The sequence below is a fragment of the Copidosoma floridanum genome, unplaced genomic scaffold, assembly GCF_036245765.1.
Source record: "Copidosoma floridanum isolate Cflo_tuat_1 unplaced genomic scaffold, Cflo_Japanese_pri ptg000021l, whole genome shotgun sequence".
Lineage (NCBI taxonomy): Eukaryota > Metazoa > Arthropoda > Insecta > Hymenoptera > Encyrtidae > Copidosoma > Copidosoma floridanum.
In genome coordinates, this window is record NW_028321898.1 from 13,477,020 (window position 1) to 13,504,406 (window position 27,387).

At 32.2% G+C, this 27,387-nt stretch overlaps 1 protein-coding gene across 1 annotated transcript in view; it reads left to right on the plus strand.

Moving 5' to 3' along the window:
* sv (paired box protein shaven) overlaps positions 1 to 27,387 on the plus strand; it is a 265,433-nt gene that overhangs the window by 174,873 nt on the left and 63,173 nt on the right. The window contains exon 5 of the mRNA XM_089594368.1: positions 26,301 to 26,386. Coding sequence (XP_089450494.1) covers positions 26,301 to 26,386 — 86 coding nt within the window. The remainder of the gene's footprint in view (positions 1 to 26,300; positions 26,387 to 27,387) is intronic.

Genomic DNA, 27,387 nt, shown 5'->3' on the forward strand with positions numbered 1-27,387 from the left:
TCCGTTCTAACTGGCTATTTCATTTTCCAAGAAATAGCAATTGTTTTGTTTATTTATTTAAATGAACCATAAATACGTCGGCTATATCATAAAATTTTTTATTAAGGATTGTAGGTAGTCAATAATAACGGGAATCTTTAAATTTGCTTACGCCTATTATTATTATAAATAGTTTCATTTGAGGTCGCCAGTATCTTTTCGAAAGCTATGGGTTAAAAACGTCAAGTTGTTTACGTAATTTAATTGTACCTCTTTGTTTTTCTATTCAAATATTATTATCTCTAATCATCTTGGTCGTTAGAAGCTATTTTATGTCAAATAACTCAACAACTATTTTGATCATTAGTTTTTTTATTAGTTGTTACCGATACTGCCAATTTTTAGCGTCACCTATTTGTTATATTAAAACCTGCTCTGCGAGTATTTTTTCTCGCAATTTTTATAGACTTTGTTATTAATTATGTTTGTAAGTAGATTTTAAACAACTTATTATGATAGGTTTTTTTTATGTTCGGTCGTTAATATCTGTCAAAATTTCGATTGTATTTTTTTTTGTAATCGTTTCTATTATGATTATTATTTTAATGTGCTTTATTTTTTTACGGAAAACGACACTTATTTTTTTTATTTAATTTAAATCTATAATTCGCTGATTTAATTTAAACGATATTTTGTAATAATTAATTGAACAGTTTGCTTTTACCCATTGAATGTTTTTTCCGACCTCATTAATACTTTTTCAAAAGCTATGAGGTATAAAAATAAAATAATTCATGTACTTAACTTGTAACTTAACTTGTAACTTGTAACAAAAGATACGATAAGTTTTTTCTTTATCGGTAAGCACTTTAAAAATTTTTTATAAGATGTTTGACGTAAATGTATGCATATTTAACGGTTTTTACTCTTTTTCTTTTAATACACGTTTATTTAAAGCAAGTAACAAATTTTATTGGTTTATAAGTATACCTTAACACTATGACAATCATCATAGAGCTTTGTAAAAAATAACCCACAGTTAATACGAGTGGGCTCCATAAACTCCAATTAATAAAAAAAATGGGCTCCATAATATACTGTATATGTGATTTTTACAGTTCCTTAGATAACTTCTTTATTAAAGCATATATCTCAAAAATTTTAGTAGATTATAACGTAAAGGGTATGACTAATCGTATATATGCACTAAAATACAAATATATGTCGGGCTCCATAAACATGAATTACCGTATATATATATATATATATATATATATATATATATATATATGTAAAAAAAACGTACGTAAAATATTACATATGAATAATGCAACTTAATTCTTGAAAACAAGAAAAAACGCTGTATCTTAAAAGATAAGCAAAATTGACTAAAAATAACAATTTCTACCAGTATTGTGAGGGGGATGTACATGATCGAGGTACACAAATATAGAGGGGTTAGACGATGCACAAACGTAACCTCAACTATCTCTTTTTTTGATAGTATCTTGAAAAGAACGAGTAAAAAAAATCTTTTTTTTGTATACTGTGTATGAAAAATTGATATGAACATTAACAAAACAAAATTGTTGACAAACTTTTGTCACAATATAACCTCTCAAAATTCGAAAAAACAGTCATATCTTGAAAAGGAAGCTACATAGACCCGAAATAACTATATTCACGGGATTTTTGAAGGGGTATTCCATGATCGACGCACACAAATAGAGAGGAGTTAGACTATACACGTACATAACCTTAATTTTTTGGTTTTTCGACTGTATCTTGAAAAGAACAAGTCAAAAAAAATTTTTATTTAGTATGGCATGTTTGGAAAGTTAATACGGATGTTGAAAAAATCTTTGAAAAATTTTTGTTACAACATAACCTCTCAAAATTAGAAAAACAGTCATATCTCGAAAAGGAAGCCAGATAGGCCAAAAATAATTCCACGTATAGAAAGTAATTATTAAGGTGCTAAAATATGTTACACAGATTCATGCAAATAATCGTAATAATTCTGAAAATAATAAATCATATCTCAAAGGTAAAGCTACAACCTTCATATCCTACCTATAAATTGACTTAGTTTCTGTTCTCTATAACATATTATAAGAAAAATTGTCACGTGACAAAAATCTTTATTCTTTCTATTGATTTTGAGATCAGTAGAAACTAGTTAATCATGGGTGAATGTTAATATTAAATTATAAGTCATTATAGGAAACGAATGGAATGAAAAATTACAATTGTATAATGGAAAATAGCTGTATGTCTATTGTTTTCCTTAATCTCAATAAGATATAGTGAATTATTTGACTTTTTATGGTACCCAAATTAAAAAAAATTTTTTGTTTGTCGGATGCAAAGATTCCAACAAGAATTAATTGTACACATATGATGTATCAAATGCACGAATATTTATTTTGAATAAAAGGTATTCTGTCCCACGTAATGAGACAAAAGTACTTTCTTTCGGTGCAGTATAGTGAAATTTTTTGTTTTATTCTGCATTACATGACCAACAATTCGTACATTTATTACATGTATCATAGCAAACATGGAAGTACTTATAATGCGTGAATCATAACATAAGTAGTATATTAAGGTATATGTATTCTACGAACGCGCGTGCTCGAATACGTAATAATATTAGAATTTTCACTATTTTAATTTGGAATTTTGAAGGATATATTGAAATCAGGTTTACTCTAGTTTGCTTGGTTTTCATTATACCAAGTTTAAAAACGTTCGAGTTGGAAGTTTCACTTCTGCCGGGGTCCCGAGACCCATACCAGGTTTTTTTTTTATTTTGCGGATGTTCGTTGCTAACAACACACATTCCACGTGAAAAATCATAGAATACCGTTTTTAATTTATGCTTAGGCAAAATAGTCAAGAAATACTTTGATATAAAGATTTTTTTATTTCTAGTCAAAATATTTGGGAACGAATACTTCGATGCACTTTGGATGAGTATACCCTAATAGCAGGTTGTAAGAGTCACTAGACCAGAAAGTATGTCGTATTAAAATTCGTCGATATCCCGTTCAAAAAAAGCATGACTCAGAATTTTGCATTAAAATTACAGCCTGCACGATGAAACTGTATTAACATGACATGTAAGACTATTAGATGACCAAACTAGAGTAGTCCAGATTTCTACATCACCATATGAACTTTTTTTATATTTCATTAAACAGAAATAAGTTGATTTGAACAGAAGGTCCCCGAGTACGCAAAAACGCCTGATCTTTTTAGTATTGAGCAAAGTTAAAAAAATTCTTGTTTAATTAAAGTACATATTTGATAAACTCAAATGCAGTAGTTTACATACCATGGCCACACAGCACAACTACAATGCGTTGGTGTACTTATGTTTACGTCCAAGTCACAAATAACGTTTTTTTTCAACGAGGGCACAAGGCAGCACTTTGCTCACTTTGATCCAGAGAAAAACTAGTACTTATAATGCATGTTGAGATTACTTACTGCATTGTATAATTTACATTTTTTAGGCTACGTATTTAGAAAAAATAAATAGTTTAGCAAGTTCATGAATACATAAACAATTACTTGTTTTTGTTAAACATATTGAAAATGGGTCAGTTAGTTGTAACAGACACACTGACAAAAAAAAAATATTTTTATAAATCAATAAAGATTACCATGCATTACAAAATTACTCCGGAAAGCTTGAACAGAGCGTGCGTGCTTGGCAACGGCCAAATTCCCTTTTTCCTTACAATTGTACGGTAGAACTGGTGCCTACTCACTCTACTACACATTTGTATGTATATTGTCACTCTTTTTTATATTTATACAAATTTCACTCTACTTTATACTTTATATAAATTTATTCTTATACGCTTTCTCAAATTACGTTTTACTTATCCTTTTCTTAAATTTTTAAAATTTCTTTTTTGGTCCTAATGAGTTTTTCGAGACATAAGCTGCCACGGTAGTGAAGTGGCTTAGGTTGCAGTTCTTCTTAAAGGGGCTGGTGAGTTGGTAAGCTGAGCTCAGAAGGTGCTAGAGAGAAGCCTTCGGTTTTCAATAAACGATGTTTTATTTATATATGTATATTCCAAACATAACGCTGCATAGACAAATCATAAGTTCTTTGGCCATTATGTTTGTTCCCATATTTTCTAAAATTATCAAAATCAACTATATTGATCATGCTGCTTTTGAAGGAGTAGATAAAATGGACGAAAATATTTACTGAAACTTCCCTGTAAAAATTGCAAATAGCATTAAAAAAGATCCCCTACCGCATGAGCTTAATTAAAAAGTAGGTAGAATTCAAATGTTAATAAGAAATTTAGGTATAACTTATTGCTTGTATAATTAAACGGGATTAAGAATTACCAAGTAAATTAAATATATGATAATCTAGAAAGAGAAACCATAACTGGACAAAGAATAACTCTAATCTAATAATCTAACAGGAAATACGTCTTCCTTGACATTTATTTTATACAAAAAATTATTTTTTCTGGTTTCGGCATTTTCGGTAAATACAAATAAATCGTATTGTCAAAGTTTCGATAAAATTGGTTTATTTTGAATAAAACTATTATTTTTTTACGGTCAGTTGTAAATAGTTTTATCTCAATGTAAAAATTTAAATACATATCAATTCACATGGAATCTGAAAGTAATGGTATTGACGATATAATTAATTTTCTTGTATATATTGTTCAATCAATATCATTAAAGTGTCAAAGATCAAACGGAACATAATTCTTATATTATTTGATTCATAAATAGTCTATTTTTATATATGCTCAAACATTATTAAGACTTTACATTATAAGATATCATTGTATGTATATATTAATTTTATTTTAGCATTTTTACTTCTAACACTTAAGGGTTTCGTGGCCATTCTTCCAAGCGAGCTATAGAATTTTATAAAAGTATAACTTCATACTTGGGTACTCAAGCACCCATTGTCCACTGGTTTTCATTACTTGACCAACTTCATTTATCACGTGCACACGGAAGAGCCTTATTTTTACTTTTCCGCGTTATTATCTTATCTTTTTGTATTATAGGCATTTAATTTTGACAATAGCCATCTAACCGATTATTCAAAAAATAAAATTAAAAAAAAAGAAGTTTTTCCGAAATTTTATTCAAGGGCGATAGAAGTTTTAAAATAATCGCAGTATTTACCTTATTCATTTCTTGATTGTTTAGGTGACTCGTATTGTAAATTTATGAAACTTGTGAATAAAGTAAATCAAAAACATTTATTTAATTCCTTTCATTGCAGAACTAAAGGTAACTGGTATGAAATTTATAAACTAAGACATCTGGATCTCATATGCTAACAGATTCGATGAAGTCCACTGAAATTAAAGTATTGTTTTTGTATCACATCTTTCACAAACAAAATGATATTTGTAATTGTATCTAAAGTTTCACAACACTATTGAATTACTTAAGGCCCGTATGTAACCCCTAATTAATAAAATTATTTGTTTGTAAAAAAGTTTTATATTTAGTATAATTTTGTACCTAGAGCATACAAAAAAATACACAGATAACAAAAATATCAAAAAAGTGAACCTAAAAAAATTCATTTTTGAGAATTTATTCAAGTTGATAAGAAAAATAAAACAAACAAAAACAAACGAAATTTGTTTGGCTCAAATTAGTAGAAGAAATCCTAAGGTGTGGCTATACCTATATACATATATTAATGAACACCTATTAACTTATATACACTAGAATTCATTTTTTTTAATCTTCACATGTATAGAAATTCATTTTTGTACAGAAATTCCCAAATATCTCGTATTTTAACTTTAAATATGATACTACAAAGATATGTTACGTACGATATGCTGGGCATATCATACTGACTCACCCTAGTAACGACAAGCCTACGCTAGTAAAGGACACCAATAGGGGGAACGAGCTTATATAAGGCCCTGCGAGATACGAATCGGGGCACTCGAGCGTCTTTTAGGCAAGAGACCGAACGATAAGTTGAAAACACCGCGCGAAACACACACGCCTCTGCCTCTAAGAAGCTAATAAATAATTGACCAACGAGTTGAGTTCTTTTCGTGACGCACCTCCTTACCAGTTTCTTTATCCTACGTAACAGATAATAAATTCCTCAAAAACTGTTGCCAGTCGTTACAGTTACTATCAGAAAGTTTTCATGATAGCGTTAGGTATGTATTTTTCTGATTAAGGACAAATTGGAGTAGAAGGAGTTCTAAGTAGAAACTGATGAGTGTAAGATTGTCAGAAGAAAGTATGAGTGAGGAATAGTAGTTAAGGGTTCTTGGGTGATTGAAATAACAGTTAGAGGTGAATCTGAAAAATATGCACACGAAATGTATGTCCTGGCAACTTTGCTTTCTACTATAAAAAAGCATGTAGCTCTTAAAAAAAAAATTCACACTGATCTTTGGTACGGTTATATCAATTCAAATAAATATGATGTTTTTTATAAAACAGTTAATCATTCAGAAAATTTTGTAGAGTAATCCTGACGTACGATGCGTCACAGCAAAAGTCACGAAGGCGTCAGAAAAGACCCTTGCCGATCACTTACATGAATTTTTGTGGTGTCGTCGTTGTTTCAAATTGAAATTAGACCTATTCAATCAAATTTTGAAAGATGTAAATCTGTACATCCAAGATATCGTTAAACAAAAATGTTATTAACTGCAGTCGTCTAATTGTTCAATGTTTTATTGTCAATCGTTGCTTGTGGTCACTTACGGTCACTTGCTCTCATTTTGACTATTATTTCATAATCAGTGCACCAAGGAACGTATATATGTGTATACTCAATTTCAGCGTGATTGGATGAAGGACATATGCGGAAGTACAGCAAAATTATAGCCTCGTTTAGAGATTAGATTTTTAATTAAAGTTATTACTAAAATACTAATAGCTAAAAAATCTTTTTTTTTTTCTTTTTTTAATTGAAATCTTAAAGGAAAAAAAGGCCTCGTTGAATTAAATTTGGTCAAAAGAGTTGTGAGATACTACTGACTAACGTACACATACATAAACACACACGGATATTTTTACCAGAGTAGTGTATTTTTATTCTACACTTCAGAAGACATGTTCTTCGTATGTTTTATCGATATGTAACTTTTCGCTCATAACAACACTTCCTCTTCGAAAAAGCGCAAAAAAACCAACAAGCCAGTGTAACAAATGACTAAAGATTTTTTCCTCAATATTAGTAAATATTTATGAACAATAAAAGCCATGTTGATTTAAAGTTGGTCAGTAAAGCCTGGAGATGTAACTGTTTACATGCACAGTCAAATATAAACATGCTTATTTTTATTTGTTTTAATGAAGTATGAAAAATTTTACAATAAGCGATGATGAGAATTTAAAAACAAAATACGCAATTTGTGTTAAACCTACGGTAGTTAAAGAAATCCTAAAATATGACAGGTGACGTATCTGTGAAGGAACTTCTATCATTTGGCGCAGGATTAGTGGAAATCGTATAGAACCCACGGGAAGAAACAAAAAAAGATATTGGATAACATTCTTGTCAAATACCTATGATCTGAGACTCCTTAAAATTAATTTAACTAGGTCAATAATGTTCTATTACTGGCTTGGAAGTTACTATGAAAAGATTAAACCACTCTTAGTCTACCTGTAAAAAAATTGAATACATATTTACAAGCAGTCATACATACATACCTATTTTATACTTAAATACCCATGACATTACCTTTTTTTCAAGAAGATGCGTACAAAAGCTCTGATTAACTACTTGGGGGGGGGGGGGATAAAAGTGATAATTTATGTTTAAAAAGTACTGCAGTCTGTAAACAAAACTTTTCAGAATTACGTTTTAAAGCTAATGCGGAAAAGTAAGTCAGCATATACAGTAAAGAATATTAATATTGCTGAACGACTTGTTTTGGACAGAACGCTTGTTATTAGTGTATGCCATATTTCTATTGTAATGCGTGAGACAAGATACCAGTTGGGGTTCTAGCAACAAAATGTATTATTACAAGATTTATAACATAGAATTGGTCCAATGTATTTGCATACCTTAATAGTTGCCTTTAAATTGTACAGTTATCAAGCAAAATTTAATGATACTATCTAATATTTGGCAATGCTAACAAAGTCTTCATTCAAAATAAGGAATAAGGAGTTTTAATTAGAATGACATGAAAAGAGAAAAAATGTAAATGAACTGTACATAGTTACTTACTTTTGATAGTTTGCCGTATTCTTCTTTGTCATTCAAGGACTTTTTTTTGTCTTTAAAATATTTCGCATTTAAAAATTTTATTGTCAAGGCAGTACGAATACATTTATAAACATCAGTACAAAGGACTTTATTACGAGTGAGTGTGTAGAAATTCACAATACTGTCGAACAAATATAAAAACTATGTACAGTCCTTGTCCTTTGTCATTGAGATTCTTTAGATAGTGCCAGCTTTTGAGACGAGAAATAATCAATACGATAGTTGGTTGTGGTGCCAGCTTTTAAGGATATTACAGGGGTAGTCAAAAATTTTTCTGGTAAAATCAAGCTTCATAGGTGAAGGTTGTAATTAGTTAATAGCTTACTAATAACCTAATACTGCACAGTTGTATATATGTAGTAAAAATCATTCTACCAGACTATAGAATTATCATTTAGATAAGAGCTTGTAAAATCTAGTACCTTTTTTAACCACTATATTCTGGCTCTACTTTGCTGAGGGGTAAATCTACGAGAATAATAAGATTAAAGTGCAAACCAGCGGCTGCGAGCAATTGGCATGGAGTTGACTCTTGACGACTCTTGAATTCACAAGCGTGATTGATGCTTGGACCAAAGTACTGTACGAAAAGGGGAGTCGCACGTGAAGAAAGGAAGGGAAAAGAAAGTTTGAAAGTAAAAGAGCGAGAGAGGGGGAGAGCAGTGGCAAGATCTGCTTGCTGGAACACATCATCATCATCGGAGATCAGGGGTGAGAGGCACATGTTGGAGTGTGCATGCCACATACATATGTATATTAGCAAAGTAAGCGGCAAGGGGCGTCTTTCAAAAATTTGATACGGCTACGTCCGAGCGGTTATTCGGGTACATAGCGGTGAGTGGAGAGCGTCGATTTGATATGGTCGTCGAGTGCGTGGACAGATCGCCTAGCGTGCATCCGGACGAGAGGAGTACAGAGTTATAGTCTCCCAAAGAGCCGCCCGTCGCGTTGGCACGCGTACAGTTACTTGAAGAAACCCAACCACTAGATATCACTTGTATTCAACATCATCCTATGTGTTAATAAACTTTTTCTGACTATTCGCTTGCTCACTTGCTTGCCTAGTTTCCAGCTATGCCAAGGACCATGGGTAAACCAGTGAAGCAACAACTCCTCGCGCGAAAAATCTTACTCCACTCTGTAACGCTGCCAGTGGCATCGAGTGGCATTGAGAAACCCAACGGTTGCTCAACAAACTATTGCTCATAATTTTATTCAACCTTATACTAATATCACGTGTGAAATCGTGCGTGTAAGTTGGACACTGACAAAGTCTCCGTACTCCATTGTATTATTGGCTCTTCTTCGCTCCCATCCTCAATTATTTCTTGTGTTGTCGAGTGAACAACTTGAAGTGTGCCAACAATAAGCTAAAATTTTTTTATTGAACTGTCTTATATTTTTTAGTATCTGCATGGTTGTAAAATAAATCCAATAACAATTGACTCTATAATACCAATTAAGGTAAAAGTACGTATTATGGATACAAATTTCGATTGTTACGTTTCATCGACCAATATTAAATAAAAAAATAGTCATATGTCCATAATTTTTGGTTTTAATAGAAGCGCTATGCTCTTCTGAACAAATTGACATTTTTGAAATTAACTTTAGATGTAAAAAAATAATTTTATAAGCAAATATTGACACGATCAAAATGTCCATACCTATGGAATAGCTAAAAAGTTGTGTCCATATTTATGAGACACAAGTCCTAATTATGAAATTTACATGTTAATTAAATGGGCTCGTGCGTTTCATAAATAAGAACATCACATATTGCAGGTTATGTTTCAAACTGTCCGTATTATGAAAACCGGATTCGTAATAATATATTTTTTAATATAATAATGTTTGAAATTGTTTACAATTTTTGTTAATTTGATACGGTAGTATTATAGAGATTCTTCAGTATATTTTATTTTTATTATTAGAATTTTCATGATTATTTAATCTTGAGTTTTCATAATAGGGACATGTTTCACGAATAGGTACTTTTACCTTACGAGATAGGTAGATGCTTGACGTTTACACAAAACAAATTAATGTGACTTCTTCTGGATAGCTGTCGGACTATTAGGCGAAGATGAAGATTAGTATCTATTAAAATGATTTTATATGGACAAGTTTAGAGCAAGAAATTCGATGATGTCCGAGTAAGGAATCCCATTGGATATAAACAATTTATACTATAGTTTAAGAAGGATATCACTGTAGGTATCAGGATAAATTTAAATAAACTTAACTTTTAAATTAGTTCAAATAGTTCAATGCAAAGACTCTATGCGTGTAAAGTTGGAGCTAATGGAAAAAAGAAAGGAAAAAGAGTCAACAAATAATAGAATAGCGACATTCACCAGAATAGGCGTGGTTATGATCACTTGGAGCATAGTTTCTTGGTACGCGTGTCCCTGTATACACTTTGTGTAGTATTATTTCGTAATTTATATGGAATATTTGTGGCGGTCAGGTTGGTGGAACGCATCGAAAAGTAAAGTCACCGAGTATCGCCAAGCAGTTAAATATATACATATACGCACATCCATGTTCATGTTTATAGTTGCACGTGCAGAGGCGCTTGTGGCCAGCAATTTGATGTAAACTTGATTATAGGAAGCCATGGCTTCAGCCTGCTCGTGTACGGAAAATTCGCTGCACAATGTGTACCTTTTTGATCTCCTGCTTGTGTTGTATTGTCCATGCATGCATTTTTGCACACAAACACACACAAGCGTGTGGTTGCGTGTGTGTGGAAGTATGTTTGTATGCAGTATGTATTTATGAATGTATGTATGTACGGGTTTGTATGCTTGTATGTACGTACAGGGTATATAGTTATGTGATCTGACCTGACAGTATGGCAAGCGCACTTAATATCTGAGGAGCTCTCTACAGTACGTATAGGTATGATATGAAACAAACTTATAAGAGAGCCTTATGCTGTTTGTGCTATCTATATTACATACCATGCTTTTTTTCCTTTATTCCTTCCTTTATCCTTTTGCACACGTGTACTTCTTTTACATTAGGATGTCCGTTATTTATCAAATTTTATTTTTTAGTAAAATACCCCCTTTTATCTCTTTGTTGTATGCTCTAATAAAAATCTGTATCGTAAAATTCCAAAAATTTTCAAGTTAACACGTGCTACCAAATACACAATAATTTCCCATTCAAATAGCATGGAATTTTTATTTTTCAACCCTGTTTAATTTTGATCACCACTTACGAAATTTTTCTAGATTTTTTAGCAATTAAACTTTTTTACGCATGGCTCAAATTTAATAATCTTTTTTTTATCTCAAAAGAACTATATTTAAAAAAAATTTAATTTTGGTTTTCAAAGCTTTCGAAGGAGACAAAATTGGAAAAAATTCAGAAAATCAAATTTTTTCAACTCAATTGTTTTGAGCTATAAAAAGTGTGTAAAATGTTCGAGTGGTATATTAGAAAATTTTTTATTGTTTTTAAACGCAGAAAAGATATTTGTAGTTAAAAGAAAAGAATTAAAGTTAAAATATAAAAATCCCATGCTATTTAAATGGAAAATCATTTAATATACATACATTTTATAAAGATATATACATTGAATCGATATTTCGCTGCCCTGCTGACAGCCTCTTAAGGATTAAAAATCTACAATTATAACAGAATACAATTTAATAAAAGTTTAAAAGAAGTAAAACAATATATACATTAAGAAATCAGATATTTTGTAAAAGTTAGTTTTAGGAAATTTTTCGAGGAACTATGTCTGTTTCTGGTACGTGTAGGTAAGCTGCTTTTATCGTTAGAAGATTTTTACAAAGTTTAAATGAACGCTGGTACCAAACCCTTTTGGTTAAAAAATAAATTTGTATAATTTGGTACAACTAATAAAATCTTACAGTAGAGCAATGAATATTGCTGAAAATGAGATGTCGTGGACATTTACTGAAAATGCGATATTTCCCTCAAACAGCTATATTTTTTGAGTGGTGGTACAAAACTTTTCGTCATAGATAGGATTTGGATTCAGCTTTCATTAAAGCCAAATCAGGGAAACTTAAAATAGCGTAATATTTCGCGACTAACGTTCAAAGTGGAATTATTGTTAGCAGATGTATCTTGTGAAAAAAGACTTTTTAGTACAAATTCCGAGACACGTGTCTGATGTTTCAGCCTATCAATTATGAAAAAAAATTTAGTGATAATCCGTTGCTCCAAAGTGTAAAAAAAAAATATTTTTATCATTAAGATTCTTGAAACGAAAAGGACGTTGCAAGCCTTGAAAAGCTTGTACAGCTTATAGACACGGTGCGGATTTTTTCTGCACATATGTTTTGTTCTAATATTTACTGAGAGAAAATGCATTTTTCACACTGTCAAAAGTTATACGAGTTGTAGGATTAGGATGGACGAAAAAGAAATAAAGACTACTTTTTGAGTATATGTTAGGGTCAAAGTGTGTACACACACTTCTCAGATTAATGATGAAGGAATACAGTTGGAATATTGGTGGTGATAGAATGAGAATATCCCAAGTTATTGACTTATCTCCACTGTTGGGGTAAGCAACCTTGATGTCTGCATGGTAAGGGTCAAATGGTGAAAAAAACTGAAAGGTGACACTGAATTGAAAGGCTATTTCAACCCCATTTTCGTCAATTTAATCACCGCAACAACTTTAAACGCTTGTTTTTCTGATTGAAGCAGGTAGAGCGCAATTTTTTACCTAAATAATGACCATTACATTAATTTATTTCACATTTTTACGTGCATACGAGCCTGACACATCTTCTAAGTCATTGGTAGTAGAATCATCCTCATATAAATTTACTTTTCTATGTACTTATAAGTTTGCAATATCTCCAGCCGTAACAAGTCAGCTTGACTTTACGAGTTCATTTATTTAGAAAATTCTTGTGTATTACATATACACATACGTTCTATCATTCAGGGATCTCAAATGCTTTTGATATAGTTGTAACCGTTGGCACACTTACTGCCCACCTGCACGCCTTGCCTGTCCTTTAGCAGGATAAAAAATGTGAAAGTACGTTTGGTTCGTTTGGAGTATCTTCTCCTGCCGTAGACTTACCCACCTGCCACCAACTTCCAATTTCCGCCAGCGTCAGTCCACCAGTTCTCATACCCTGCTTTTTCGTCAAAGAAGACATTTATGAGCATCCATCTATTAACACATATAGGGCCACAATTCAACATTTGAAATTCATGGTAACACTGTAAATGCGACTTTCGTAGTCCTAATATCGCTATATGCATCTGAACATGCTAATCGCAATGTTTCTATTACCAAATATTCTTTTCAATGTTTACGCAGCCCTAAAAAGGTCATAAAACACGTTTGCAGAGACTTAGTAATATTGTCATAATGGCCATACTAATTTTTCTGTTTTCAAATAACTTAAGCAATATCTCCTTTAACCTATAATACCTCGAAGCCTGAAGCATTTATTTTCATCTCTTAGTAGCTGAGCAAGTGTGAGACAACTGTATTTTAAGTTTTAATGGTAATTGCTTACGGGAGACTGTGATAGGTGAAGGACTCCAATTATACTCTGTGTTATATGAAATCGTACTAACATATTCCAAAAATGTTTGACCTGGATACGTTACAAAATATTTGTTTGTATTTTTCTTGACATTTCTTAACGAAATATTAATATTAGATTTTTTTTAAATTACGAATTTTATCTTTCAAATTATCGATATTGGCACATTTATTCACACTTAAATGGTGTGCATACACACCCTTTGTAATAATTTTAAATAAATAGCTTAAATTTTCGTTGACAATACTGTATTATGAGTTTTCAGAAATACAAGTTTTAGCCAAAGTACTAGATAATGAGGTCTCGCAAAGTTTAAAGTTATAGTTTAAAGTATTTCAGCTACTGATGATGCTACGTGGAATACCAAGTTTTAAGGAAATAATACTTGCTTGTTTCCTGTGCATTTATATGCTATTTTGGTATAAAAGCTGCGAATCAGTATTGTTATGTTTGTGTTATCTTTTGGAGATGTGTGATGACCCGTCATATTGTTTGAGGAATCAATATTTTTTAAATTTCTTCATTTCTCGTGAATCATGTTTTTAAGAACGTTATATGTGCGTATAAGTTTTTCGATATTTTTTTCTAAACGTATTTTCGAAAAAAAAGTCTTTTAATTCTACTATTTAACATAGGCTTATGGGATAACTGGTAAATCTTTTTACATGCGTTTTTTGTGGAATTTTTTGTTTTATTCGTTTTAGTGGTTTTTTTTTAAAGTTATTTCCACCAGGGGGAAATTTTTTAACTGCTTATAAAAACTTCCGATTTATTTAAATAGTAGTTTATATAGTTTACATACAATTGAATTATTGACCCCCCATAAAAGTTGACGTTAAAATTTAAAATTTAACAAGTTTTTATTTTAAAATACATCTGAAAAAAGTATTGAAATAATGTATACGCACATGAAATGTTCTTAAAAAAAACCGTTTTTTGTTTCATCGTTATCTAATACTATTAATTTTTTGTCGAAACCTCCTAAATACCTTCTCTTTACTCGGCCAATAGTTAGCACACTCTGAACACGCAAATGTATTTCTTATCACCCACAGAATTATGAAATAATAAATTTCGATTATGTAAATATGGGCCTACTAGTACAACCGTTGATACAAAAAAACATCCGAGCTCTCTTGATAAACCACATAAATTTTTGTTGTTGATCACTTGTTTTCAAGAACTTTCATTTAACTATCATAAATATTTTATTTTAGTTCAATACTAAGACAACAATGATATTACAGTGTCAATTTCATTGTTTACTTTTTGCAAAAGCGTACACTCCCAGTTTACGAGATCAGCTTGTACGTGATGCTGATAGCTAAGCTCCGATCCTGAGATATTATTTATTATTCCTTATTATGAAGAATGCAGAGGAACTTCTTAAATTATCATCAAAAGCCTGTATTCTAATAGTAAAGATTAAATTGAATTATAAAAGAAAGGACAAAAACCAGGTAGTATGAGAAAAGTAGACAGTAAAATATTTTTTTAAGTCTGTTTGGTTCTGTTGAATTTTGAGTTTTAGTAATCAATGTGCTACTTACCAGCTGTTTGTAATATGTAATGTCAAGACATGGAAGCCAGCACTTCGAAATAAATTTTCAACAAAAAACTATAAGTACAAGCAGTCCCAATACATGATCAAGTCTTGGCAAAGCTTATAAAAATATACTGCTCAGAAATTAAATACGAGGATGAGGTTACAAGAGTCAACGTGACGACGAATCAACAAAGGGTAAAGAAAATAGCTTTGAGAGGTTGGGAGGAGGGAGCAGTATACGATGGTAGTAGCAACAGTCTTAGCAATCACCAATCAAATATTCTACATAAGGGGACATGTACATGGGAAGAAATCGCTGCATTTTGCTGCTGCGCTACATCTGCACTCAGCTCTCGATGGTGTACGTGTGCCTGGACGATTGCTGTTCTCCCCTGACACACCGCCACTCGTCGATGACCCTAGTACCAAGTCTGCACGTGGCCCTTTCTCTGTCCTGTCCCATATATCTCGCTTTCACATTCGCATTAGCTCTCTATGTAGCCCATTTTCTCAATCTACCTCTCTCTCTCTTTCTCTCCATGGGAGCGAGAAAGACAGAAATAGAAAAGAGTCACCCCAAGTGACTCTCTCTCTTTCCCCATTATTACCCGTGTATTGTATTGCTCAACATTGACTCAATTGCTTTCGAATAACGGGCGACGCCTCAACCCGGCTGCATCATGTCAAGGTCCCCTGCTTCGAAACGAAAGAAAGGAGAGACGGACGATAGCTTTTACAGATGCATTTGGTTTGTCTCGGCCATCCCCTACCTTCGTTCCTTGGTTTTTTTTCTTTTCTCTCTCCCTTCTCTCTTTCTCTCTCACTCCATCTCTCTATTTTGGTGTGTTGACTCTCTCGAGCATCAATCGAATCATTCGATTTACTGCTCTTTCTAAGGCTAGCTGAGGCGAAGCGGTCCATAAAACATCAGCACGTATACGCTCTCTGCACGTACGTATATTATTCCTTATGCCACCAGACAGGGTACTTCATGCACTTTTGTAGCAATGTCATGTATATTTTTTACTCCTCTGCTTCTTTTATGCTCGCATCGAATCTGTCACGGAAAGCAGCTTGCCACAAGTTTAAGCATCAGTGGCTTGTAGCATTGAGATTTCGCTAGGGTAAGATGGTCAGTGTTGATAATTATAAGATGGTCAGATAGCTCAATCTTGTCAAATAGCAAATCAATGGCATTAGCATGTAAAAGAGAGAGATAAATAAAATATTGTTATTGGAGGATGAGTAGCCCCAAAACTGGACGAGGAGTCTATATATTCTGAACAATTTTATAACAAAGCTCGATCACTGACCACCGAAAGGAGGCACTGGTTGAAGGAACGAGTTTATGGGGGACAACGTAAATAAGAAAAAAAAGGCAAATAATAGGCTAGCAGTGTTTTCCGCACTGTCCGAAATAAACCTTATAGTAGTTCAGCATTACAATGAGTCTCCACCAGCTCAAGTTCTATATTCACACAATCACAACCTGACATTGAAGTTTAACGACTCCTATACTTGTCACTCGCTCAGCTCCATCTACCTCAGCATGGTCATTTAATTATTCGAGATACAACCAAGCTAAGCGGGCACCCATTGTTCCTCGTTCACTCATGCTTTTTCGCTTACTTCTGCCCACTCCCATTGCTCCTCCTCTACCAAGTGCGACTACTGCTGGCATGGCCTCCACATATGGGATGGTACGCTGCCACCCCACTTTATTTATGTATACCTACCATTCCAGCAAACAACAAAGCTCGATACAGTAAAACGATATCTGTGCTTCATTGTATAGAAATATACGTATGTCAGCTCTCCTCCTCTCTATATTAAACTGCCAGTACATTGCCATCATAATAGATACGTACAATGAAATCAAAATTATTTTTCTACCCACTCTTCACCTATCTCTTTTTTGCTACTTTTTTTCTCTTACCTATCGACCAAGTCTTCCTATAGTCCTTTTTTTTCACACAACTAAATACAGTCATTTTAACTATACTTTTTAAGTTTTTTTTTGTTGATTTAAAAAATAATTAGCTGCTTCTCTTTCATTCAACCTCGAGATTTTTTTTATAGAAGAAGAAAAGGGTATGAGTGGCTCTCTAACTTTAAGTACATTTGTTATTGTTTATATTTATTCTTATGATACATGACAACATAGTTGTATTAACAATCAATGTTCATGAATAAAGTTCCACTGTAATAAAAATTGTAGATTGACACGTTTACTGTAAAAAAAAAAATAATAATAATAATATAAAATAATAATAATGACTATATACATCATCGACGCGGCAGGCGCACTCGGGCCTCGGGCTCGATGATATATAAATATATTTATACACTAGTACTGGGAGTCAGCTCGGGCGCGCACGAAAATAGCTTAAATGTTTATTGTAAAAAAACTATGTTGCCATTACTTTTTTCAATTTTCGTTTTTTGTAAATTGTAGAGGAAGGTTAACACTTCATGTTTACGTGGTGTAACTCCCAAAAATGTTTTATTTTCGTTCCTCACCAACGCTCTGAAAATTGAAAAATTTGCATTTTTCAGATCTTTGGGAATTTTTTGCTCGAAAACTGTGGGGTTTAGATATATACATCCCATCTGATTTTTTGTTCAGAATGACTCAAAGAAACTGAATATACTTTTTTTAGATCGAAAAAATCACTTTTAATAATTTGTTTAAAAAAAGTTAGTTTAAACAAATTGTGACCAGGTTGCGCGGTGGCAACATGAAGTTTCTTAATCTGTGGAATCTAATGAACATATTTATGCAAAAAAATTCCTTTGCCATTGATCTAGCACGACGCCGCCAATTTTGACCCGTATATATCGGGTATGTGCAGAAAAATATTTGTTTTTCGTTAGTTCTTATATAATCCACTACGCGCAACAAATATGGGTGATTGAATACTTCTCGATTTGACAATAATTTTAGCTTTCGATTTTAAATACATTTCCATTGACGGGCCCACTTATGAAGAGAGTCAGTCACCGAGCCTACTTACTAAGGGGGTTTGAGTTCTAATAGGTTCGATTATTCCTTCTAACTTTATAAATCTAGCAGTTATTAATTTATTGTTATTAATTTAATAACCCAATTTTCTTTAAAAATTGATAGAATTCATCAAGATGTATCACTAAGGTAAATGTCTCTATTCGTGAAAAATGTCCCTTAATTTGGAACATAAGAATTCACGTATTAATCATACAACGTAGTTTATTCAACTTTAACTGTTTTTAAATATTATACTAAGGTTTGATTTAAAAAAAAGTCTTATAACAAAAGAATAATAACAAAACAATAGAGACAAAGTTTCACAGTTACTTACATTCTGTTCTTGTAACCTGTCTATAAAACTAGATGGTTTAACAATTAAGAACCATACATGAAAAACGATTTGTGCTGGAATAAGCAGTACTAAAAGTGATGAGTGTAGAAAAATATCGTACAGGTCTGTTAATTTCTGTAACTAGACGTACATTTTTAATAACTTTTCTGCATCCCCTTAAAATCAGAGATGAGTCCGTTTCATAATTATACTAGCAGTACTAGTACAAGTTTTTCAGTGGTGTTGGTACAGGATTTTTCTGTACCACAGATAGTTAATTCAATTTATATACTGTGCATTACTTTTCTACATCGCATATAATACACGCGCTAATGTATATGTAGCCGTAGTCTGCAGTGATATTTATAAAAAATTTTTGGCATAATGACTATTATTTACAAGTTAAAAATAATTGTGCATTAATCAAGCAAAAGTGACTCCAAGCACTTGCTCCACTCATCACTACATTTTATCTCAGGATACCGGTTACAATATACCGCACTTTATATTGAATTGTGACAGCTTACCTCTTAGGATTTTGGCCAACCACGGTTGGAAAGAAGTCTTAAAATTCTCTATGTTTTATAATCACCTTGTATTCATGTATCAATTGATAATTCAAAGAATATTTATACGCATACAAATAAAATTTATGTAATTGTAACTTTTGATCTATTGTTTTTTGCTCTTTGAGATGTAGCTTGTTAAAAATATGGCATTTGACTGCAATATTTTTAAATAGTTATAAAACTATTTGTGTCCATTCGTACTGAACGACTCATTATTTTTGAAAATTTTTTAACCTTTTTATTTCAGGTTTATCAATTTTAACGCCAATGTTTTTTAACAACTTATATCCATGACTCTCCATGCATGCTCTTCAAGAAGTATCCTTGAACTTGCTACCAGAAAATTTGAAAAAGTTGTTATACGTCGCAACGTACAATGCTTATAAGTCTTAACGTTCATCAAAAGAAACAACTTTGTTTGTTGAACAAGTATTTTGAACAAGTATTTCGAGGAAATATCGTTGACAGTCGCTCCTCCAACGTTATGGTCTTGTTTCTCCATGCTAAAAGACACTTGAAAAACTTTTGATACAATCGGTTGAAGGTCGATGTCCCAGTACTCGGTCATGTCCCAATAGTCGGTCATCTGGCTGATTTTTTCACTATAAATTTTCAAAACATATATAAATCGGGTAGCTATTCAGACACTAAGCAATTACTCTTTGAATACAAGTTAATGATAAATCCAATTGAAAATATAACGAAGGCCCATAAAAGAAAAAAAGTGACTGACTATTGGGACATTTCGTCTGCTTAAGTGAGTGAGTACTGGGACATCCACCTTAAGTAGTTATCATTAGCTAATTGCTTCTTTAAAAAAAAAGAGTTCACAGTAGGTTAAAAACCAGACGTGGGTCTTGGGACCCCCCGCAGAAGTCTAACTTCTAACTCAAATGTTATTAAACTCGGTATGATAAAAACTGAGAAAATTAGAGTACACCTAATTTCAATAAATCTTTAAGAATTCCATAATAAAATATTAAAAATTTTAAAACAACGTATTCGATCACGTGCGTGTATAGAAAACATATACCTTAATATACTACATTGAGAAAATTAGTGTTAGAAAAAGTGTTACAACTATAATAAAAATTACTATGCTATATAGTAAAACCAAATTATATTCCAATTTGCTATTATGACCTCGATTATGACGTCGTAATTTTTACTTGACTGAGAAAGAATATTTATAATTCAATACGTCCAATAGGTATACAAGCGAACGTCGATACACTTTAATCATTGTATCAATAGGCGCATATGTATAGATGGTGGTACTCTTCATACAAGCACTCTCTATTACCATCCATACATGCCCTTTCTCAATATATAAGATATAAAAAATACTTGACAATACAAATCCACATAATTTCTTTTTCAAGAAATTTTCCTTTGGAGAAATAATTAAGAACGAGAAAAAATCCTCCCCGGGTGCGGATCGAACACACAACCTCCTGTTTACTAGACAGTTGCTCTACCACTTGAGCTACCGAGGAGCTGTGCATTCACTCGCACCGTAAGTTTAGATAAGTTCTCGTTTTTCAATTCTTAAGCTGTCTTTCATCTAAGCTCGAAAACGAGAACTTATCTAAACTTACGGTGCGAGTGAATGCACAGCTCTTTGGTAGCTCAAGTGGTAGAGCAACTGTCTAGTAAACAGGAGGTTGTGTGTTCGATCCGCACCCGGGGAGGATTTTTTCTGGTTCTTAATTATTTCTCCAAAGGAAAATTTCTTGAAAAAGAAATTATGTGGATTTGTATTGTCAAGTATTTTCTATATCTTATATATTGAGAAAGGGCATGTATGGATGGTAATAGAGAGTGCTTGTATGAAGAGTACCGCCATCTATACATGTGCGCCTATTGATACAATGATTAAAGTGTTTCGACGTTCGCGTGTATACCTATTGGACGTATTGAATTCTAATTTACCAACAAGCATTAGAGTCACATGCCTACAAAGAATGTTTATGTTCAAGAGAAGAAAGATGTATTATATATATGTATATATATATATATATATATATATATATATATATATATATATATATATATATATATATATATATATATTGTCCAGTGAATATATTTGCTTATCAGAAGTTCAATATATATAGATTTAATTATATATGGACGTGCTTTTCTTATTGTATACATGGATATTGATGTATTTAAAAGATATTTTTATTTTAAAACGATCTGCAGCGACTGGGATTTGAACCTTCTTCCTTGAGCTTCCGAGTCAGGCTCCACAACCACTAGACCACGGGAGATGATGTCTACGCGAATGTGAATAAAGTACATGTGGGAACGTTTACTGTTTATCGTACACACAGTAAAGTTATAAAATCAAAGGGTTTTCTGTAGACCCAGGTGTTAACAACGGATAGTTAGTCCATTCAAAATTAATTGTTTTTAATTTTTAACCCTGATAAATAAAATAATATGTTTCTCTTAATATTTGCATTTGTATAACCTCAAATTTAATTTTCAATAGGCGTATGTACCTATAGACATCGTACGAAATTACTTTCGAACATAGTAATTTTTACTATACTGACTAGCAATGCAGTGGAATGAGAAATTTTACTATGTCACATAGCAAATCCTACTTAAGAATGTGGTACGTTTTAAAACGATTACAATAAAATTTACAATGTTGTGAAGCAAAAATTATACTATCACTATTTTTACTATGTTAGACGTAGTAATTTTTATTATGCCGTGAAATATTTTTTAGGGCTTGTCAAGTACGATATCATACACGTACGTGCGCCCCCTCTCGTTTTTGCATAAATAAAGACGTTGATACTAGTTCCTCGACTATTTACTTCGTGCGCACCCCAAGACCATAGAATCCTACGCAACAGGCTACTGAATAATAAAAATTACTTAAAATGTAATAAAAATTATTTTAAAAGTAATAATTTGGCATCATCAGGTGAGTATAGCTCAGCTTTCCTAAAAATATAATAATTTTTAGTACAGTTATAATAATTTTTTTAACACTACTTTTCTCAGTGTACTTATGTTAGGATTCGCGCATTCTAAGTACCTTTACGTTTGCTATGATATATGTAACACATATACGAATTGTTGGTCATATAATGCAGAATAAAACATAAATTTTTACCATACTACGCCCAAAGAAGGTACTTTTCTCCCATTACGCAGAACACAGTACATTTTATTTTAAATTAATATTCGTGCATTTGATACGGCATCATATGTGTACAATAAATTCGTGTTGGAATCTTTGTATCCAACAAATAAAAATTTTTTAAAATTTTGGCTACCATAAAAGTAAAATAATCCAGTATATCCCATTGAGATTAAGGAAAACAATAGACATACAGCTATTTCCTATTATACAATTGTAATTTTTCATTCCATTCGTTCTCTATAATGACTTATAATTTAATATTAACATTCACCCGTGCTTAAGGTGGCTCCTCACTATAAATCCCACAAGAAGAGTAAGCATACTGCAACACAGCTTTTCATTGGCTGTGGAGGTTCTTGACTAAAAATGGATACGTACCTATAGTCCCTTAAAAAAAAGTTTAGTCACATCTACACCGTTGACCTATATCGTACAATACATGAGTGACCCGAGCAGACGTGATATATTCTATTTATTTTATCTATTAGTTAAAAAAGTACATAAGTCAGCCCCGCATTAAATTATTTTTTTGGTTCAGCGTCTCATTTATTTTTATTATAATTACGATTCCCCACAACTCCTATTCATTTTACGTACAACTTTCTGACCAATTCAAACTACGCGGGCTACCGCTCTTCAGTGTAGCAAACGCCCCACACTTTTCATCTGTTCCGTGACTTGCACAGTTAAGTATCTACTATTTTCACAAAATACCCTTTAAAACCCATGGTAATGTCCAAGTACCTGAATGTCGTTGGAAAGATTCTGATTTCTTCTATCTGCTACATAGTTTTCTATTAAGAACTATAGTATCTTTGCTGAGATATCATACAACCTGCGCCACCAATTTGACGACCCTCCATAAGAGGCTTTGTTACAGAGTCTATTTTCCAGTTAGTTTTTTTCAACAATTTTGGTGGTGACGAGGTCTAAAATTTTGGGAAAAGACTCCTTGCACCTTCAAGAATCATCCTTTAAAATATCATTTAATACTCCAGTGTTTTGATTTAGTGAGGAGCCACCTTAACTAGTTTCTACTGATCTCAAAATTAATAGAAAGAATATAGATTTTTGTCACGTGACAGTAATTCTTATAAGAGATTACAGAGAACAGAAAATAAAAAAATTCATAGGTAGGATATGAAGGTTGTAGCTTTGCTTTTGAGATATGATTTATTGTTTTCAGAATTATTACGATTATTTGTATTAATCTGTATAACATATTTTTGCACCTTAATAATTATTTTCTATCCGTGGAATTACTTCTGTCCTATCTGGATTCTTTTTCGAGATACGACTGTTTTTCTAATTTGGAAAGTTATGTTGTAACAAAAATTATTCGAAGATTTTATCAATGTCCGTATTAATTTTTCAATTATGTCATACTAAATAAAAAAATTTCTTACTTGTTCTTTCCAAGATACAGTTAAAAAATAAAAAAAATGAGGTTATGTTTGTTCATAGTCTAACCCCTTCCTATTTGTGCACCTTAGTGATGTAGATCGTCTTTAGAAAACCCATAAAAATTGTTATTTTTAGCCAATTTTTCTTCCCTTTCGAGATACAGCATTTTTTCTTGTTTTCAAAAGTTAAGCTGTCGTATTATTCACCACGTGCACAATTTTGAAGCAGTGCCAATCAGAGAAAATTGAGAGCTATTGGCCTTGCATAGCAAAAGGCAATATTTGCGATACGTGCTATGTATACAACGTTTGTTTTCGTTTTCAAAGTACAAGCTTCTGCATCTTTGCAGGTTACGCTAGCTGATAGCTCTAAAAGATACACATAATAAAATGTATTTTACTGAATTTTAATCAAAATGTTTTAATAAACATGCATGAGTAAAATGTATACTTAATACTAATAATTTTAGTAAAAATTTAATCTTTAGAAATATTTTAGATGTATAAAAACACAACTTTCTTATGTTAGTAATGCTTAGTTGTCTACTAGCAGAAGACAAACATATCGTTTAGTTTCACATACTAGAACAGGTATTGCTGCTATCACTTTTTCAGATTGTGCACGTAGCGAATACATATTTAATATCTTACGCACCTTTTTTTTACATACAAATATACAAACGAAAGGATAAATATGAAAATAGAACTATTTTTACTATGTTTTTCGAAGACTTCAAAGAGGTCAAGCGATGTTTTAATTATTTACCTGACAGTCCCTTAGCTGTAACAGAGGCCCAGTTCAGCCCGTACTAGCCACGTTACGGTTTGAACCATGCAGCAGTAAGTATACCTATTACTGACACGGCGGTGCAGCGGTAGAGTTGCAGTTCCGTTGATCTGAAAAGTTAAGTAGAGTTGGCTGCGGTAAGTAGTCGGATCGGTGACCGCTCGACCATTAATCCGTTTGATTGCGCTGGTGATTTTTTGGATCACTTGACTGTCTATATACTTTATAGATAAAGATAGAGAGAAGCTATATCATATATATAGATACAGTGATTACGGCGCACTATTGTGTGCATGCGAAAGGGAGGGAGACAGACAGTGTTGGGATATAGTTCCGCCGGAACTATCCACTGCAGCGTTCGCTTGGTCGCTCGCTCGTTTCACGGGTTAAGGTAGTAGTCGAGCACTCTACAGTGCATGCCATAATGCGCTGTAGCGTATGCGTATACTATATATATCGCTTCGACAACTATCTCGAAAAATGACAACGTTGTAGGAGCGAATTTCACTGAATTTATCAACTTTGCAAATCTCGAACAACAAAACTATACCGCTGAGCCCTTTTAAATTGGAACCACAGTTGCTTTATAATATAAATTATATTATACTACTTTTTACGAAACATTGTAAGAAGCGTTTTAGAGATATAAGCAATTTCGTTCACAAATCGACGCCCAATCCGGCGCTTTCCTATACCTCCTGTGTTAAAAGTTCAACATTAAAACTTTTGATATCTCCAAAACTATACCGCTAAGCCTCTTCAAATTTTGGCTCATGATAAATAATAGCAATCTTAAGGCACACACAAAATTTTAGAAAAATCGTAAGAAAAGTGTTTTTGATCGACTACTACCTTAACTCTCCATTTAAGGTGCGCCTAAAAGAGTTTCACTTAAAAAAAAATCTAAAATATTCATTGCTCATGAGTTTAGCAAGTTTTGTAACGAAGTGCCGAATGAATGCAATTCACTACAAAAAGTAAAGTTATTGAATACAAAATCGTAACCCATTTGTTTCTTAACTCTTCATGTTATTCTTAGTTTGTTTTAATTATTGGAACTCTTAGTTTCTTAGGAAGAGTTGAGATTTACAAATATCACAATCGAATTACCGAAAGACTATGAGTTTCTAAGACCGTCGGACACTCAATAAGCAGCATGTAACTCCCCGTTAAAAAAACCTAGAAAGCAATCTGATGATAGAGGTAATAATCTTGAATACTCCATCGAAAGTAATAACAGACATTTGTCATTTGTGTTTCATCATTGAAACGGTAGTATTAATGTTCATAATCATTATCATTAGCTATAATATAGAGTTTCAAACGAAAATTTTTACACTGCATTTATCATGTTCCTTGAGGCCCGTGACACCCGTGATAAAAAGTAGTATACGCAACTCGTGTGAGTGCGATCCGCACACTTGTGTCAGTTCAGCGACTTTGCTTTGCTCCAGCTCAAACTTGTTGCGTAATGCACTTTTCTTTTACTGTGGAAACGGATTCTTGAATGTCCTGAAATAAATTTGATAAACCTTTTTTTATATAAATTGACGCATGGAGTTAGCCCTAATGAAATACTTACTTGACGCAAGTCCAAATTCAGATTCTTAGGGAAGCCATATAATATTTACAAAAATATTCTGATTCCAAATCTCATTTTTAATCCATTACAGAGCTTTTTTTTATTTTTGCAGATGATAATCAAGAACTGACTGACAATTTGGAGGACAACATCAAGAGGCAAAGAAATAACTACAACAGTGATCTTATGTACTCTAACGTAAGTTTTTATAATAAATTATGTTTTACTATAAATTCTATCTATAATTGTTTAGTAGAGTAAAAAATTAAGCTACTATCAACGATTTATATTCACTTATTCGTTGTCACAGTTGTGGAATGTAGTAATAATACGTTGGTTCCAAGTTGTCTCATTTTAACAGTAGAGACGGACGTAAGTGACAAACAAAAAACTTGTGAAAATCGTCTTAGAAAATATTTATTTTAAATGTTTAATAACTTTATTGAAAGATTTTCTGTCATTTACCACTTACTTCTAGTCACAGATTACAAAATTCTTATTGCGTATTTGTTTTTTCAAGTACACCCTGAAATACACATCTTCGATTTTATCTAGATATGTTTGTATTCGAATCACATACTTGTAACAGATTTTCTCCGATTCAATTTTTCTGAAGATGACAAAGTTAATATAAAGACTAACTGTTAATCAACATGGCAGTGTCCTGGTAGAGTTAGTTTTGTCGATCAGAAAAGTTGAGCAGCACTTGCCGCAGTCAGTACTTGGATGGGTGACTGTCCAGGTTTTGCCATTTATGTTAGCTGTTGATTTTTCTGATAAATTTTTCTCCTATAGTTAAATTTTTCATAAATTCTTATGGTTGACCGTCTATTTTTATTTTAAGAATACATTTTTTACGCAAAATATCATATAATGATGATTTGTGTGTTCAACTTTAATTAGTACTCACGAAGAGATTAACATAGTTTATTTTTCAACATTGTTTCTCTTACATAAAGTGATTGACAGACCGGTATTGAAAAAGAAGTGTAAAGTACAGTGTTTACATTGCAAGTTGTAACTTTTTTTTAGGTTGATATAATTATTCATATAAACGTACATAGAAATCCACATGAGCCACCGTAATGAATAAAAATAAGAATCTATTTCACCTTCGTTTTAAATATTAACATTAAACCTTTAATTAACCATTTCTGTAGGAATCTCAACTATTTATTTAGTATTATATTTTGTAAATT